General features: G+C 46.1%; 1 protein-coding gene across 5 annotated transcripts in view; it reads left to right on the top strand.

Annotated features, from left to right (window-relative positions):
* The window catches only part of KMT2E (lysine methyltransferase 2E (inactive)), a 209,506-nt gene extending 193,013 nt beyond the window's left edge, over nt 1–16,493 (top strand). For all 5 annotated transcript variants that reach the window (XM_075345177.1, XM_075345175.1, XM_075345176.1 and 2 more), the window contains 3 exons: nt 4,091–4,179; nt 7,169–7,263; nt 14,264–16,493. In XM_075345177.1, the coding sequence (XP_075201292.1) occupies nt 4,091–4,179; nt 7,169–7,263; nt 14,264–15,682 (1,603 nt within the window). In that variant the 3' untranslated portion in view covers nt 15,683–16,493. The remainder of the gene's footprint in view (nt 1–4,090; nt 4,180–7,168; nt 7,264–14,263) is intronic.
* The last annotated feature ends 641 nt before the right edge of the window (nt 16,494–17,134 follow it).

Below are 17,134 nucleotides of genomic sequence, written 5' to 3'. Positions count from 1 at the left end.
GGGCTTGGATGTGTGGCTTGAAGGATAGAGCAGAGTCGAGGGTCACTCCAAGGCAATGAGCTTGTGAGACTGGGGTGAGTGAGCAACCATCAAGTTTGATGGAAAGGCTTGTTGGAGGAGATGAGTGAGGAGGAGGAAAGACAATAAACTCTGTTTTGTCCATGTTAAGTTTTAGGAATCGTGCAGAGAAGGATGAAATAGCAGACAAACATTGTGGTATTTTGGTTAGTAGAGAGGTAATGTCAGGTCCAGAGAGGTAGATCTGTTTGTCATCGGCATAGAGATGATACTGGAAGCCGTGGGACTCTATGAGCTGTCCCAAGCCGAAGGTATAGATGGAGAACAGCAGGGGTCCAAGAACTGAGCCTTGAGGGACACCGACAGATAGGGGGCGAGATGAGGAAGTGGTGTGAGAATGGGAGACGCTGAAAGTTCGGTCGGTTAGGTATGAGGAGATCCAAGATAGGGCCAAGTCTTTGATGCCCAGAGATGAGAGAATCTGTAGTAGGAGGGAATGGTCTACTGTGTCGAAGGCAGAGGACAGGTCCAGGAGGAGGAGGATAGAGTAGTGTCGCTTGGCTTTGGCGGTTAGTAGATCATTGGTGACTTTGGTTAGGGCAGTTTCGGTAGAATGATGTGGTCGGAAGCCAGATTGAAGCCGGTCAAAGAGGGAGCAGGAGGAGAGGTATGAGGACAATTCAAGATGGACATGCTGTTCCAGTAGTTTTGAGGCGTAGGGGAGAAGGGATATGGGGCGATAGTTTGACACAGAGGATGGGTCAAGGGAGGGCTTTTTGAGGATGGGTGTAATAGAGGCATGTTTAAAGCATGAAGGGAATACACCACTTGCTAGTGATAGGTTGAAGAGATGAGTTAGGGCTGGGATGAGGACTGCGGTGATGTTGGGGATGAGGTGCGATGGGAGCGGGTCCAGTGCACAGGTGGTTAGATGTGATCTTGAGAGTAGAGTGGAGAGATTGTTTTCTGTCATGGTGGAGAAGCTGGATTTGGAGGAAGAGGGATGAGTAGCTATGATGAGGGGCTGTGGTGATTGTGGGCCAAAGCTTGCTCTGATGTTGTCAATCTTCCGCTTGAAGAAAGAGGCAAAGTCTTCAGCTGAGATGAGAGGAGAGGGAGGTGGTGCCGGGGGACGGAGGAGAGAGTTGAAAGTGTTGAATAGCTGTTTAGGGTTGTGAGAGAAAGAAGATATGAGGGATGAGAAGTAGGATTGTTTTGCAGCTGTGAGTGTGGACTTGAAAGTGGTCAGGGACTCTTTATATGCAAAGAAGTGCTCAGTGGAATGAGACCTCTTCCATCTGCGCTCAGCAATTCTGGAAGCCCGTCTAAGTTCTTTAGTCTGCCTTGTGTGCCAGGGTTGCCTGTTGATTGTGCGGGTTTTGGTGTATGTGAGCGGGGCAGCTGATTCGAGAGCTGCAGAGATTGTAGTGTTGTATAAAGTTGCAGCGGCATCTGCATCATGTAGAAATGCAATGTCTGTGAGGGGGAGAAGGGACTGAGAAAGGGCGTGTAAATCAATGTGTTTGATATTTCTGCGAGGGTGTGAAAATTTGTGGAGGGGGGGTTGCATACTTGGAGAAGAGAGGGAAGAGAATGTGAGTAGGTTGTGGTCAGACAGGGGGAGAGGCAAGTTAGAGAGGTTAGATAGGGAACAGAGGCGAGTGAAGATGAGGTCCAGCGTGTGGCCATCTTTGTGAGTAGCTGCAGAAGACCATTGGGTTAGGCTGAAGGAGGAAGTGAGTGTTAGAAGTTTGGAGACAGATGAGTGGGAAGTGTCAATGGGGATATTGAAATCACCCATGATGATGGTGGGGATGTCGGTGGAAAGTAAGTGTAGTAGCCAGGTGGTGAAATGGTCAAAAAAGGCAGTGGCTGGCCCTGGAAGGCAGTAAATGACAGCCAGCTGAAGGTTGGAGGGGGCGTAGATGCGTACGGAGTGCACCTCAAAAGAGGGGAGCGTGACAGAGGGTGGTAGTGGAATTGGTGTAAAGGAGCATTGGTCGGACAGGAGCAAACCAACTCCTCCACAATGCTTGTTAGTGGGGCGGGGGGGTGAGAGAGTTGGAGACCGCCATAAGAAAGTGCAGCAGGAGAGGCAGTGTCAGAGGGGGTGAGCCAGGTTTCTGTGATGGCGAGGAAGGAGAGTTTATTAGTGATGAACAGATCATGAATGTAGGATAGTTTGTTGCAGACAGAGCGAGCGTTCCATAGAGCTCCTGTTAGTGGGACTGGAGGAGCGGGGGCTGGGTGAATGGGTATGAGGTTTGCGAGGTTGCGGAAATTTGTGTTAGGTTGTTGAAGAGGGTTTGAAGTGACAATAGGGATGTGGTGAGGAGGACCAGGATTTGAAGCAATATCCCCAGCAGCGAGGAGAAGCAGTGAGAGTGTTAGTAAGTGGGAGCAGGAGAGGCCATGAGATGGACGTGTGTGTCTGGAGACACTGGGTGAAATGTGGAGGAAAATATCTGAGGGGAAGGTAAGATGGGTGGGGAGGATGGAGGGAGAGATGAATAGTTCATTACTGGCTGTAGGGATCAGAGGGGGCAGTAAAAAGTGAAGTATTATAGGGGTGAAGGTGAATAGAAACACAAACATTGTTTACATTGCCTATGTATGCAGTTACCTTCCGGTCACTTCCGGCCCAATTCTGGCCTAATTCAATGCATCATACTTATATGGTGCAGACTTGTATTGGTGCAGACGAAAAGTCTTGTGCAGACTTTTAGTTGCCCCACTATATACACATACAAGTGCACTCAGCTGTGAAGGGGTGGGTTGCAAGACTAACCCCTTGATCACTCAATCAAAAAAAAAAAGAAGCAGCTTAACATAGGCAAAATAAACAAAGGTCATAAAAGGGGGGTGCAAAACAGGGGGGGAAAGATCACAGTGAGATGCTGGAGGATGTCAGGAAGATATTGAAGCAAAGAAAGAACAGGTCAGATATAGTGCAAAAGTAGAGTGCATGAATTGACATACCAGGTATTAGCACACACAGCAGAGCAAAGTGGAGTGAAGATCAGTTCATGGGAAAGTAGAGTGCATGAATTGACATACCTGTGGGAAGATAGACATGTGACCAGAAGGGGCGGGGCCTCAGCCAACTAAGCTAATACCAGGAAGCAACATTTTTCTGTTGGCCCCGCCTCTTCTGGTCACATGGGGATGACCTCAGCACAGGTCCCTGCAAGTCAAAATTTAAATCGATAGTATAATACTTATCCCCTCCCCGTTAAAATTAGCATAAGTATGAATACCCCTCCAGATACCTGATCCTCAGCTGCTGTTTTCAAGAAGCTGATGATTTTACAAACTTACGAGAGTATGAAGGGGGCTCGTGTGTGTGTGTGTGTGTGTGTGTGTGTATATATATATTATACACACACTGTATGACACATTTAATTTAATAACTACATGCAGCACTAAAATACAAGTAGGAGGCTGCAAATCTTCCCAAGCAAGGTCCAATCCTTTAAATGTAAATAGAAAAAACAAATTGATGCAGCACTCCACAAGTTAATATTAGAAATACTGTCTTCATATTTGCCCATTCCAGTAACATTTTGGTCAGTGTGAACCTTTCTCAAACCTATATATGTTTATTGTGCATTAAAAATGAGCTGGCTATCAAACATATGTTAATACTTATATACATTTATATATTAATATAAGTTTGGTATCACTGAAACTGAACTGACCTGAATCATTGTTGCGGTCTCATTTTTGCTGCACAGCAAACACTAAAAGCAACCTCCCCCCACAGACACTAAAAACCCACCTGGGCTAGTCCCTTCACGCTCTATTGTTTCCTGCTATCTCTTCAATCAATGTTTTTGCTGACTGGCTGGAGCAATTTAGATGAAAAAGAAGGCCTGATTCATGGGCTCATGTTTTGGACTCTGAATCGACTGATAGATTCCCTTCAAAACTTGCTATTGTGGGGTTTTAATGCTGTATATCGTACTGTGAATTATAAAAATAAAGCTAAATGTACAAATATGTCAATTTCATTGGAAACTTTGTCGAGCACATATGGGTTTCATTTCATACTGCATTCTGTTTTATCTTTTAGGACTTCTTCAACTTCTGTGGAACAAGTCAGAGAAAGGAGCTATCACAGAGCTTTGTTATTGAGTGACCACCGGAAGGATAAAGATGGTGGTAGGTCAAATAATTTACCATATTTTCCAGGTTATATCTACAATTTTTTTCTTAGCAAAAGAATATTGACTGTAATTAAAATATTGTACTTAAAAATGAGTGAACATAGGGAAATTCTAATTTATCAATTCAATTTCCAGCTTATTTATTTTTCACACATTGTCCGTTATTATGCTCATGAGTTTGGAGAGACCCTATAGCATAATAAATGTAAGATCTAGCTAAAAGCAACTGCCACATGCTGAAACCTGGGCATGTTCAGTTGCTTGAGAATTCCCTTAGTGTAAGACCTGTCAATCACCTACTGGAGATGGAGTCTGTGGTTCTCAGACAGATCTAAGAATATTTTTGCTGAAAAACTCTGGGAATCAAGCAGCCAGGCTTTGATTCATGTTTCCTGTGGTTTAGATGATATAAATCAGGTGATGGGTTCCCTATAGTGGGAATCTGTAACCAGACTTTTGCTACCTAATCGGAGAGCAGCATAATACAACCCCTGGCAAAAATGATGGACTCGCCTGGCTCTGAGGATGTTTATTTAGTTGTTTACTTTTTGTTTAAAAAAAAGCAGATCACAGACATGGCACAGAACTAAAGTAATTTCAAACAAAATACATTTCAACAAAATACTAGTGATGTATTGGAGTGTTCTTTTGTTTTTGTTTTTCATGATTCCATAATTTTTACCTCAAAATTGAGTGATTCCATAATTTTTCCCTCTGTTTGGTCTTAACCGTTACTGGCTAGCACATTATGTTTTAATGATTTTTTTTAGTGATTCTTAAAGCCAGAAAATTGCCATTTGATATGACTCTAGTTTTGTGCCATGTCTGTGAATTGTTGTTAATTTTTTTTTTTTTTTTTTTTTGTTAGTTGTTTACTTTTGTTTAAAAAAAACAGAGTGAACATCCTCAGAGCCAGGTGATTCCATAAGTTTTGTCAGGGGTTGTATAAGAAAAGAGACCCCAAGTACAGTTAAGTCACTTACTAGGATGCTTGGTGTAGTTTTGATAATCTGCTGATGGCTGATAAAACAGTGATTTTATCACTAGAGGAATAATAAATAGGGATGATCGAATAACTCAAATATTCGGCTGCGCCCATATTCGACGAATAGGTCACCGCTAATCGACTATTTGCGAATATTCGATGCGCAATGTAAGTCTATGGGAAACCAGAGTAGTTTCCGAATAGCAATTATTCGAGCTTCCCATAGACTTACATTGCGCATCAAATGCATAGTGGCGACCTATTTGTTGAATATGCGCAAAGCGGAATATTGCCGAATATTTGTGATATTCGATCATCCCTAATAATAAACCTGTTTGGCATTTAGTCCTCTATATTTATAAGCTCTTTGTAACTATGCCTCCATGATTTATTGGCAGCTTTCTGCCTATGCACAGTGTTCACACAAAGCTGACAATCATTGGTGCAGGTGGGGTTATATAGAGATTAACATTAAAGGGAACCTTGTCAGGTCCAATATGCACCCAGAACCACAAGCAGTTCTGGGTGCATATTTCTAATCCCTCACTGTATCTAGTAGCATAGAGATCTTTCCTTGCTAGTTGGCCCCATTAGCATGTTAGCACGCCCCTGTGGGTGTGCTAACATGCTAATGAATGTGCAGCGTCAGAGGATGATCTCACTCACATTTCCGCATATTGGACTTAAGAGGTTCCCTTTTAAGAGAGATCTGCAACAAATAAAACTTTGCAGGAATCTGGTTCTCTGTCCCTACATCATGCTGCGCTCATATTGGGTACCAGACATATCTTGTATTATATACAAAAACTACATATGTTTGCAGTGTAATTTTGATTTCCATTTTATTACTTTATAATAAAATATATATGTGTGTGTGTGTGTGTGTGTGTAAGTATGTGTGTATGTGTGTATATATATATATATATATATGTATATATATGTATGTATGTATGTATGTATGTATGTATGTGTGTATGTATCTGGAACGGAGACCATTGCGGTGGAGTACGTTACTTATGGTATTGACTGAAACCAATGTCCCCACTGCTATGAGATCTTCCCGGAGCTCTTTCCTTGTTGTCCTTGGGTTAGCCTTGACTCTTCGGACAAGCCTGGCCTCGGCACGGGTGGAAACTTTCAAAGGCTGTCCAGGCCGTGGAAGGCTAACAGTAGTTCCATAAGCCTTCCACTTCCGGATGATGCTCCCAACAGTGGAGACAGGTAGGCCCAACTCCTTGGAAAGGGTTTTGTACCCCTTGCCAGCCTTGTGACCCTCCACGATCTTGTCTCTGATGGCCTTGGAATGCTCCTTTGTCTTTCCCATGTTGACCAAGTATGAGTGCTGTTCACAAGTTTGGGGAGGGTCTTAATTAGTCAGAAAAGGCTGGAAAAAGAGATAATTAATCCAAACATGTGAAGCTCATTGTTCTTTGTGCCTGAAATACTTCTTAATACTTTAGGGGAACCAAACAGAATTCTTGTGGTTTGAGGGGTTGAATAATAAATGACCCTCTGAATAAACTTTTCACAATTTAAAAAAAAAAATAACATTCGTTTTTGCTGCAGTGCATTTCACACTTCCAGGCTGATCTACAGTCCAAATGTCACAATGCCAAGTTAATTCCGAATGTGTAAACCTGCTAAATCTGCAGGGGCTTGAATACTACTTGTAGGCACTGTATATATATAATGAATGTGTGTGTGTGTATATATATATGTATATATAATATATGTGTATTTATATACACATACATATATACATACATACAGTGGGTTTTTTTGTTTTTATAAATTTGCTTTTTAGATGGTTGAACAGGGCGTTTTTGATTGCTTTCTTTTGTTTTATGCAGCTACAAGCTAATAAAATGCTGCTTTTTACAGTACCAGCCAAAAGCTATGAGATCCCAGATATCTCATCCGCACACACACGCCTGCTTTTACTGTGTACAACATCAAAATTTACTGTTTGCCTCTCTGTAACACTGTTTTCCCTTGACAGATAGTGAAACAGAAAATGGAGACTGTGCAGTTAAAGAGACCCAGTCTCCTGATGCATGCCAGAAGAATTGCAAGAGTCCTTCCAAACAAAGTTTGGTAAGATTTTTTATATTCTGCGAATTAAAGACAAGCAAATCTTTTAACCGGTCAAGTCATGACTACACTAGGGTCTTGTTCTCACATTGCATTTTATGGTGCCTTCTTTCTCCTGCAAATTTGAACCATCAAAGCATTCTGTTTGTTTTTTTTGTTTTTGTTTTTTTTTGTTATACAGTATTTAAAAAAAGTTGTTTTTCCAAGTTCGCAGAATGTCTGTTTTCTTCGGCGCTCCATTGGGAGACCCAGACGATTGGGTGTATAGCACTGCCTCCGGAGGCCACACAAAGCATTACACTAAAAAGTGTAAGGCCCCTCCCCTTCTGGCTATACACCCCCCGTGGGATCACGGGCTGCTCAGTTTTCAAGCTTTGTGCGAAGGAGGTCAGACATCCACGCATAGCTCCACTGTTTAGTCAGCAGTAGCTGCTGACTATATCGGATGGAAGAAAAGAGGGCCCATATAGGGCCCCCAGCATGCTCCCTTCTCACCCCATTCCTATTGGCGGTGTTTGTTAAGGTGAGGTACCCATTGCGGGTACGGAGGCTGGAGCCCACATGCTGCTTTCCTTCCCCATCCCCCTGAGGGGCTCTGAGGAAGTGGGATCTTACCGGCCCCCAAGCCCTGAGGCCGGGCTCCATCCACAGACCCATGGAACCTGCTGGATACGGAGCTGGGTACCGTTCAGGGACAAGGCCCTGCAACATTCAGGTACTCTGTGTCCCAAACAGGCCGCGCACATTCCAGACTTGCTGGGTGTGCTAGTGCGCCGGGGACAGTAGCGCTGCGCGCTGGGGTTACAGTCACTGCAGCTTCTCTGAGTGACTTTATGTGTTGGGGACTGCCGCGCTGGCCGCCCCTGGAGCGGCGGCGCGGCTGCGACTTGTAGTGCGCCGGGGACTTAGCGCCGACCGTGCTTTTACGACGGCGTCGCTTATAAATTTAGTCCCCGGCTTCTGCGGCCTAGCTCCGCTTCGTTCCCGCCCCCACCCTGTCAATCAGGGCAAGGGAGAGACGCTGTACGATTAGTCAGCGCCGAGGGCTGGAGTCTTATTTACATGCTCCAGCCCTCTCACTGAGCACAGTGGGACGCAGGTTTCCCGCTCTTTGTCTGCACACGCCCAGGGCCCGCCCCTCTCCATAGGACGCCGGCAGCCATTCCTACATGCAGTCTGGCTGGAGAACGGACACAGGCTCTGGGAGACCCAGACAAGGGATTTCTGGCGACCACACACCCGCGTTAAGCGGGCGGTAAGCAGCACTTTAGTGCTGGCCCCACTAGTGCCACAGTGTTATTTTGGTGTACTTTTTTTCTCTATACCATATATATATATATATATATATTGCACTGTAAGGTCGCTTCTTGGCTGTATACCCTATCTTGCTCTGAGGAGACGACAACATGTCATCCGCAAAACGCAAGGGTGCCAAGACACAGGCTGTAGGCGCTGCTTGTGCCGCTTGTGGCGCTGATCTACCGGCAGGTTACAATGACCCCCATTGTGTGCAATGTTCGGTCCCTGTGCCACTTCGTCAGCCGGAGTCTATGGTGGTAGTGGCCCAGGCAGAGTCGCCGGTGAACCCTGTCCCGGTGACGGGGACAGAGTTTGCAGTTTTTTTGCTGACAAGATGTCTGTCACTATGACAAAGATCCTAGAGACCTTGCAGGCCAGGCCAGTTACTCAGACCATGGACACTGCTGCGGCAACGTTCCCCGGGCCCCCTCAGCTGGAGTTAATCCGTGCTTCAAGGGGGTCCCAGGCATCTCAGCCTGAAGGCTCTGACTCAGATGACAGTCCCAGGCAGCCTAAGCGGGCCCGCTGGGAGAGACCCTCCACGTCATCACGCGGATCAGGGTCTCAGCGAGAAGAGTCTCTACATGATGAGACAGAGGAGGGTGATCAGGAGTCTAATCCTGAAACCGCTCTCAATCTGGATACTCCTGATGGTGACGCCATGGTAAATGACCTTATAGCGGCCATCAATAGTCTATTGGATATTTCTCCCCCTGCCCCTTCAGCAGAGGAGGCAGCTGCACAGCAGGAGAAGTTCCATTTCAGGTATCCCAAGCGTAAACTGAGTACTTTTCTGGACCACGCTGACTTCAGAGAATCAGTCCAGAAACACCATGCTTACTCAGACAAGCGTTTCTCCAAACGTCTTAAGGATACACGTTATCCCTTTCCCCCTGACGTGGTCAAACGCTGGACCCAGTGTCCAAAGGTGGACCCCCCAATCTCCAGGCTTGCGGCTAGATCCATAGTTGCAGTGGAGGATGGGGCTTCACTTAAAGATGCCAATGACAGACAGATGGACCTTTGGTTAAAGTCTGTCTATGAAGCTATCGGCGCGTCGTTTGCTCCAGCATTCGCGGCCGTGTGGGCACTCCAAGCTATTTCAGCTGGTCTGGCACAGGTGGACTCTATCATACGTCCAGCAGTGCCACGAGTAGCGTCCCTAACCTCGCAAATGTCTGCGTTTGCGACTTACGCTATCAACGCTGTCCTGGACTCTACGAGCCGTACCTCAATGGCGTCTGCCAACTCTGTGGTTTTGCGCAGAGCTTTGTGGTTAAAGGAATGGAAGGCGGATTCTGCTTCCAAAAAATGTTTAACCAGCTTGCCACTATCTGTAGACAGACTGTTTGGTGAACAATTGGCTGAAATCATTAAACAATCCAAGGGTAAAGACTCCTCCTTACCCCAGCCCAGATCAAGCAAACCTCAACAGAGGAAGTGGCAGTCGAGGTTTCGGTCCTTTCGAGGCTCCGGCAAGACCCAATTCTCCTCGTCCAAAGGGACTCAGAAGGAGCAAAGGAGCTCAGATTCCTGGCGGGCTCACTCACGCCCCAAGAAAGCAACCGGAGGAACCGCTTCCAAGGCGGCTGCCTCATGACTTTCGGCCTCATCCCTCCGCATCCTCGGTCGGTGGCAGGCTCTCCCGCTTTTGCGACATTTGGCTGCCACAGGTCAAAGACCGGTGGGTAACAGACATTTTGTCCCACGGGTACAGGATAGAGTTCAATTCTCGTCCTCCGCCTCGGTTCTTCAGAACCTCCCCACATCCCAACCGAGCAGATGCCCTTCTGCAGGCGGTGTGCTCACTAAGAGCAGAAGGAGTGGTGATCCCTGTTCCTCTGCAGGAACAAGGGCAAGGTTTTTACTCCAATCTCTTTGTGGTTCCAAAAAAGGACGGCTCGTTTCGTCCTGTTCTGGACCTAAAGCTGCTCAACAAGCATGTGAACGCCAGACGGTTCCGGATGGAATCCCTCCGCTCAGTCATTGCCTCAATGTCTCAAGGAGATTTTCTTGCATCAATAGACATCAAAGATGCTTATCTCCACGTGCCGATTGCTACAGAGCACCAACGTTTTCTACGTTTCGTGATAGGAGACGACCATCTCCAGTTCGTAGCTCTGCCATTCGGTCTGGCGACAGCCCCACGGGTTTTCACCAAGGTCATGGCGGCAGTGGTAGCAGTCTTGCACTCTCAGGGACATTCGGTGATCCCTTACTTGGACGATCTACTTGTCAAAGCACCCTCTCAAGAGGCATGCCAACACAGCCTGAATGTTGCGCTGGAGACTCTCCAGACTTTCGGGTGGATCATCAACTTTTCAAAGTCAATTCTGTCACCGACTCAATCACTAACGTATCTTGGCATGGAGTTTCATACTCTCTCAGCGATAGTGAAGCTTCCGCTGGACAAGCAGCGGTCACTACAGACAGGGGTGCAGTCTCTCCTTCAGGGTCAGTCGCACCCCTTAAGGCGCCTCATGCACTTCCTAGGGAAGATGGTGGCAGCAATGGAGGCAGTCCCGTTCGCGCAGTTTCATCTGCACCCACTTCAATGGGACATTCTCCGCCAATGGGACGGGAAGACAACTTCCCTGGACAGGAAAGTCTCCCTTTCTCAGACGGCCAAGGATTCTCTGCAATGGTGGCTTCTTCCCACCTCATTATCACAGGGCAGATCCTTCCTACCCCCATCCTGGGCAGTGGTCACGACCGACGCGAGTCTGTCAGGGTGGGGAGCAGTTTTTCTCCACCACAGGGCTCAAGGGACGTGGACTCAGCAGGAGTCCACCCTTCAGATCAATGTTCTGGAAATCAGGGCAGTGTATCTTGCCCTACTTGCCTTCCAGCAGTGGCTGGAAGGAAAGCAGATCCGAATTCAGTCGGACAACTCCACAGCGGTGGCATACATCAACCACCAAGGAGGGACACGCAGTCGGCAAGCCTTCCAGGAAGTCAGGCGGATTCTGATGTGGGTGGAGGACAGAGCATCCACCATATCAGCAGTTCACATCCCGGGCGTAGAAAACTGGGAAGCAGACTTCCTCAGTCGCCAGGGCATGGACGCAGGGGAATGGTCCCTTCACCCGGACGTGTTTCAGGAAATCTGCCGCCGCTGGGGGGTGCCGGACGTCGACCTAATGGCGTCTCGGCACAACAACAAGGTCCCGACCTTCATAGCGCGGTCTCGCGATCAAAGAGCTCTGGCGGCAGACGCCTTAGTGCAAGATTGGTCGCAGTTCCGGCTCCCTTATGTGTTTCCACCTCTGGCACTCTTGCCCAGAGTGTTACGCAAGATCAGATCCGATTGCGGCCGCGTCATACTCGTCGCCCCAGACTGGCCGAGGAGGTCGTGGTACCCGGATCTGTGGCATCTCACGGTCGGCCAACCGTGGGCACTACCAGACCGACCAGACTTACTGTCCCAAGGGCCGTTTTTCCATCGGAATTCTGCGGCCCTGAACCTGACTGTGTGGCCATTGAGTCCTGGATCCTAGCGTCTTCAGGATTATCCCAAGGGGTCGTGGCCACCATGAGACAGGCTAGGAAGTCCACTTCTGCTAAGATCTACCACAGAACGTGGAAGATTTTCTTATCCTGGTGCTCTGCACAAGGAGTATCCCCCTGGCCATTCGCGTTACCTGTCTTTCTTTCCTTCCTGCAATCTGGGTTGGAAAAGGGCTTGTCGCTCAGCTCCCTTAAAGGGCAAGTCTCGGCACTATCCGTGTTGTTTCAGAAGCGTCTAACACGACTTTCTCAGGTGCGCACGTTCCTGCAGGGGGTTTGTCATATCGTCCCTCCGTACAGGCGGCCGTTAGATCCGTGGGATCTAAACAAGGTCCTTGTTGCTCTCCAGAAGCCGCCCTTCGAGCCTCTGAGGGATGTGCCACTTTCTCGACTCTCACAGAAAGTGGCCTTTCTGGTAGCGGTCACGTCTCTTCGGAGAGTGTCTGAACTAGCAGCGCTGTCATCCAAAGCTCCCTTCCTGGTGTTCCACCAGGACAAGGTAGTGCTGCGCCCCATTCAGGAGTTTCTCCCTAAGGTGGTATCCTCTTTTCATCTTAATCAGGATATCTCCCTGCCTTCCTTTTATCCGCATGCAGTTCATCGGTATGACAAGGATTTACATTTGTTAGATCTGGTGAGAGCACTCAGAATCTACATTTCCCGCACGGCGCCCCTGCGCCGCTCGGATGCACTCTTTGTCCTTGTCGCTGGTAAGCGCAAAGGGTCACAGGCTTCCAAAGCCACCCTGGCTCGATGGATCAAAGAACCAATTCTTGAAGCCTACCGTGTTGCTGGGCTTCCGGTTCCATCAGGGCTGAAGGCTCACTCCACCAGAGCCGTGGGTGCGTCCTGGGCATTACGACACCAGGCTGCGGCTCAACAGGTGTGCCAGGCAGCTACCTGGTCGAGTCTGCACACTTTCACCAAACATTATCAGGTGCATACCTATGCTTCGGCGGACGCCAGCCTAGGTAGAAGAGTCCTGCAGGCGGCAGTTGCCTCCCCGTAGGGGAGGGCTGTCTTTGCAGCTCTAACATGAGGTATTTCTTTACCCACCCAGGGACAGCTTTTGGACGTCCCAATCGTCTGGGTCTCCCAATGGAGCGCCGAAGAAGAAGGGAATTTTGTTACTTACCGTAAATTCCTTTTCTTCTAGCTCCTATTGGGAGACCCAGCACCCGCCCTGTTGTCCTTCGGGATTTTTGGTTGTTTTCGGGTACACATGTTGTTCATGTTGAATGGTTTTCAGTTCTCCGATGTTACTTCGGAGTGAATTTGTTTAAACCAGTTATTGGCTTTCCTCCTTCTTGCTTTAGCACTAAAACTGAGCAGCCCGTGATCCCACGGGGGGTGTATAGCCAGAAGGGGAGGGGCCTTACACTTTTTAGTGTAATGCTTTGTGTGGCCTCCGGAGGCAGTGCTATACACCCAATCGTCTGGGTCTCCCAATAGGAGCTAGAAGAAAAGGAATTTACGGTAAGTAACAAAATTCCCTTCTTTTGCCGCATTCTTCACATGTTCGAATTAACAGGTTAAAAAACGTGTAAAAATGCATCAGAAGCTCACGCAAAAAAGCTCATTTTTTTTTTTTCAGCGTTTTCCTGCCAACACACACACTCACCTTCTGCAAATACTACACATATGCACATACCCAAAGGGTGGGTTCACACGTGCTGAATCCACTAGAGTTCATAGCAAAAGTAAACATGGGAGCATTATTATTATTATTATTTATTATTATAGCGCCATTTATTCCATGGCGCTTTACAAGTGAAAGAGGGTATACGTACAACAATCATTAACAGTACAAAACAGACTGGTATAGGAGGAGAGATGACCTGCCCGCGAGGGGTCACAGTCTACAGGGAATGGGTGAGGGTACAATAGGTGAGGACAGAGCTGGTTGCGCAGTGGTCTACTGGACTGAGGGCCATTGTAGGTTGTAGGCTTGTTGGAAGAGGTGGGTCTTGAGGTTCCTCTTGAAGCTTTCCATGGTAGGGGAGAGTCTGATATGCTAAGGTAGAGCTTTCCAGAGTATGGGGGAGGCACGGGAGAAATCTTGTATACCCAAACGCTTCCAAATAACACATCTGTAGTGCCATTTTTCCACCTAATCAATGTTAAATGTATTAATTTATTTTCCTTGAAATTATATCTTTTTGTACTTAAATAAATTTTATTTATTTTTTGCCTATAGCCTTGTTCTTCAGGATCTAAACCGCCTGTGACGGCTGATGCTCCCCAAGAAACCATCGTTAATACACCAGTGACAGAAAATACAAGCCCCCTTAAATCGGAACCACATCAGAAACCGTTATCACTTTCAAAATCCCATTCTACACAACCTCATTCACAAAAGCTGCCTTCTACACCTTTAAAGCTTCATTGTCCTTCTTCCCCTCACCTGGAACAACCTCCAAAGTCATCAACACCGCACCCACCCGTGCAGCATGGTTACCTTTCACCAAAGCCTCATTCTCAACAGTTAGGATCTCCATACAGACCCCTCCATCCTCCTTCTCATCAGGTGGCAACACCACAAAGAGAAAACCATGTGAACTTTTATCCAGTGTCTCAAAACTTGCAGCCTTCTACTCCACAGCCAGCAGGTGGGCAGTTGTTTTCCCAGGCACAGACAGGACAGTGTTCAACTGTTTTTAGTCCCTTTAATCAACAGCCTGTGAACAGCTCGGCACCCCCTCCCCCTCCTCCTCCTCCAACAGCAAACTTTTATCCAAACCAACAACCAGCTGCATCTTTTCAAAATTATAATCAGATTAAAGGAAATATTCCCCAGCAGCCTGTGTTTACATCCTGTCCAAATCAGGGCCATGCAGCAACCACGGGTCAACCAGCAGTTCAAGGACTTCATGTAAATTCTGGACATTATTTGCCTTCACAGAACTCTGCTGTACACCTGCAGAGTGCACCATCAAGTGTTCCTCCTCCACCGCCGCCACCTCCACCAGGATGTCATCAGCCACATGTTTCAGGTCCAGTTCACGCAGTCTCAGTTGCTACTGGAACACTGATTCATTCACAGCCCACGGGACACCATTTACCACCACCTCCCCCTCCTCCACCGGGCCCAAGTTCCCACCATTCCCACATGCAACATGTTCCAGCGAGTCATCAAGGCATGCAAGTGCAGCACCAACATGTTTTAAATAACGCTCCTCCTCCTCCTCCTCCCCCACCGCCACCTCCACCTCAAGCTACTAATGTCCTAGTTGGTTCAGGACATCACTCCACATCACAAGGATTACTTTTACAGACTCACCAAGGACCCGCAATGTTTCCTTCGGGGGCTCATCCGCCTGTAGCATCTTATTCAACCCAAGTTCCCGTTCATAGTACAGTGGGTTCTGTGTCCCAACACCAGTCTTCTGCACCTGGACAGCACCATCCACTTCCTAGTCAGGGGCCTCATGTTCAGCCACAAGGACCAAACAGTATTTCATCACCTGCAGGGTACTGCCCCCATCCTGGGTCTGTAAGTCTACCCCATGGGGTACAAGGGCCGCAGCAAGCCTCCACAGTGCCTGGCCAGTTACCTATTCACAGACCGCAGGTCCCACCTTTCCAAAACAATTATCATGGCTCAGGCTGGCATTAGATTTGGTTTTGTTGTGCTTAACATTTTTAAAATGTTGTGTAAAATAAACTGTACATTTTCTATGTACCTTGTAAAGGTACTTTTTAAAACCTGTATATGAAAATTTGTAAAAATCAAAGTACCAGTGCATTTTATTTTACTTTTTTTTTTCTTTTGGTTTTTTTTTCCCAGTTTTGTTTTTTTTAATGTCTCCTAGTTGTTCTTGGAAGCCAATTTTGAGTCTTTAGATTGGGTAAACATTCCAGTTCAGTTATAATGCAGTATGGCTAATACTGCACAACATGTAAGTCACTTGTCAATTCATTTAGTGAATGTTTTCTATTGTAAGTTTTATATGTGATACACAGGTGAGAGCACTAATGTTTTTATTTTATTTTTTCCTCCTGTTCTATTTGCGTGTATAGCTAAGTCAAGTTTCAATGTTACATTGCTCCCTGCTTATTTACACAATTGTAATTTAATGTATAGTTCTGTTTTAACATCTTGACTTCTTTAGAAGTTTTGTAAATACTGTATTTGCTTGTACATGGCTTAAAGCTTCCACCTCATTTGATAAAACATTGTACATATTTTTTTTATTGTATGATCCTTGTGGAAGTAGTACAGTATATGACATTTAATTTTTGTAATATACTGTCACATTTGAGCACTGGTTGGGCATTTTAATTCATGTTAATAAACCACAATTATGTCAGTTTTATCAGGTTAGTCCTTTCATACATTTTACAAAAATTAACGTTGATGCATAACTGCAGCACTTAAACTGTACATTAAAATGCATTGTCAGCACTTTTTCCTGACTATTCCAAAATGTTGCAGTGTTGTGTTTTCTCTATTTTCAGTACTTTTCCAGCAGCATTATAAATTTTCTTTTCTGTATTACGAATTTCTGTAATCCTATTGCTTATTATGTGGCCTATGTTCTGCACCTATGATATACACAGTTGGGTCCAGAAATATTTTTACAGGGACTGAATATTAGTGGCATGCAGAGGCTAAAATCACAATTTTTTTTATTTTATTTAAGAGAAAACAATGGAGATGCAATTTTAGTCTAGACTTTCACGTTTAATGAAAGGAGTTGAACAAAAATATCTTGTGAAACGTTTAGGAATTAAAACCATTTTTCTACAAAACCTCCTCTTTCCAAAGTAATTGGACAAATTTACTTTTCCATAAATGTCAGTTTTAATACTTTGTAGAGACTCTCTTGCAGACAATGACTGCCTGAAGTTGGAAGCCTTTGATGTCACCAAACGCTAGGGTTCTTTCTTTGTGATGCTTCTGACTTAAGATATATAATAGACCTAAAGATAGAAAAGGTTGTATTTTAGATCAATAGGTGCATAGATTTGATAGATAAGACATATTTATAGATGGATATGCATAGAGAGATCTATCTAAATCATATTGCGTCTAATGTTAGAGTGTGGACTGCTGGACAGAGTTGTA

Source organism: Anomaloglossus baeobatrachus, chromosome 4 (assembly GCF_048569485.1).
Source record: "Anomaloglossus baeobatrachus isolate aAnoBae1 chromosome 4, aAnoBae1.hap1, whole genome shotgun sequence".
NCBI classification, from domain to species: Eukaryota; Metazoa; Chordata; class Amphibia; order Anura; family Aromobatidae; genus Anomaloglossus; species Anomaloglossus baeobatrachus.
The sequence above is the reverse complement of the archived record's forward strand: the minus strand, read 5'-3'. Positions and strand labels throughout refer to the sequence as shown.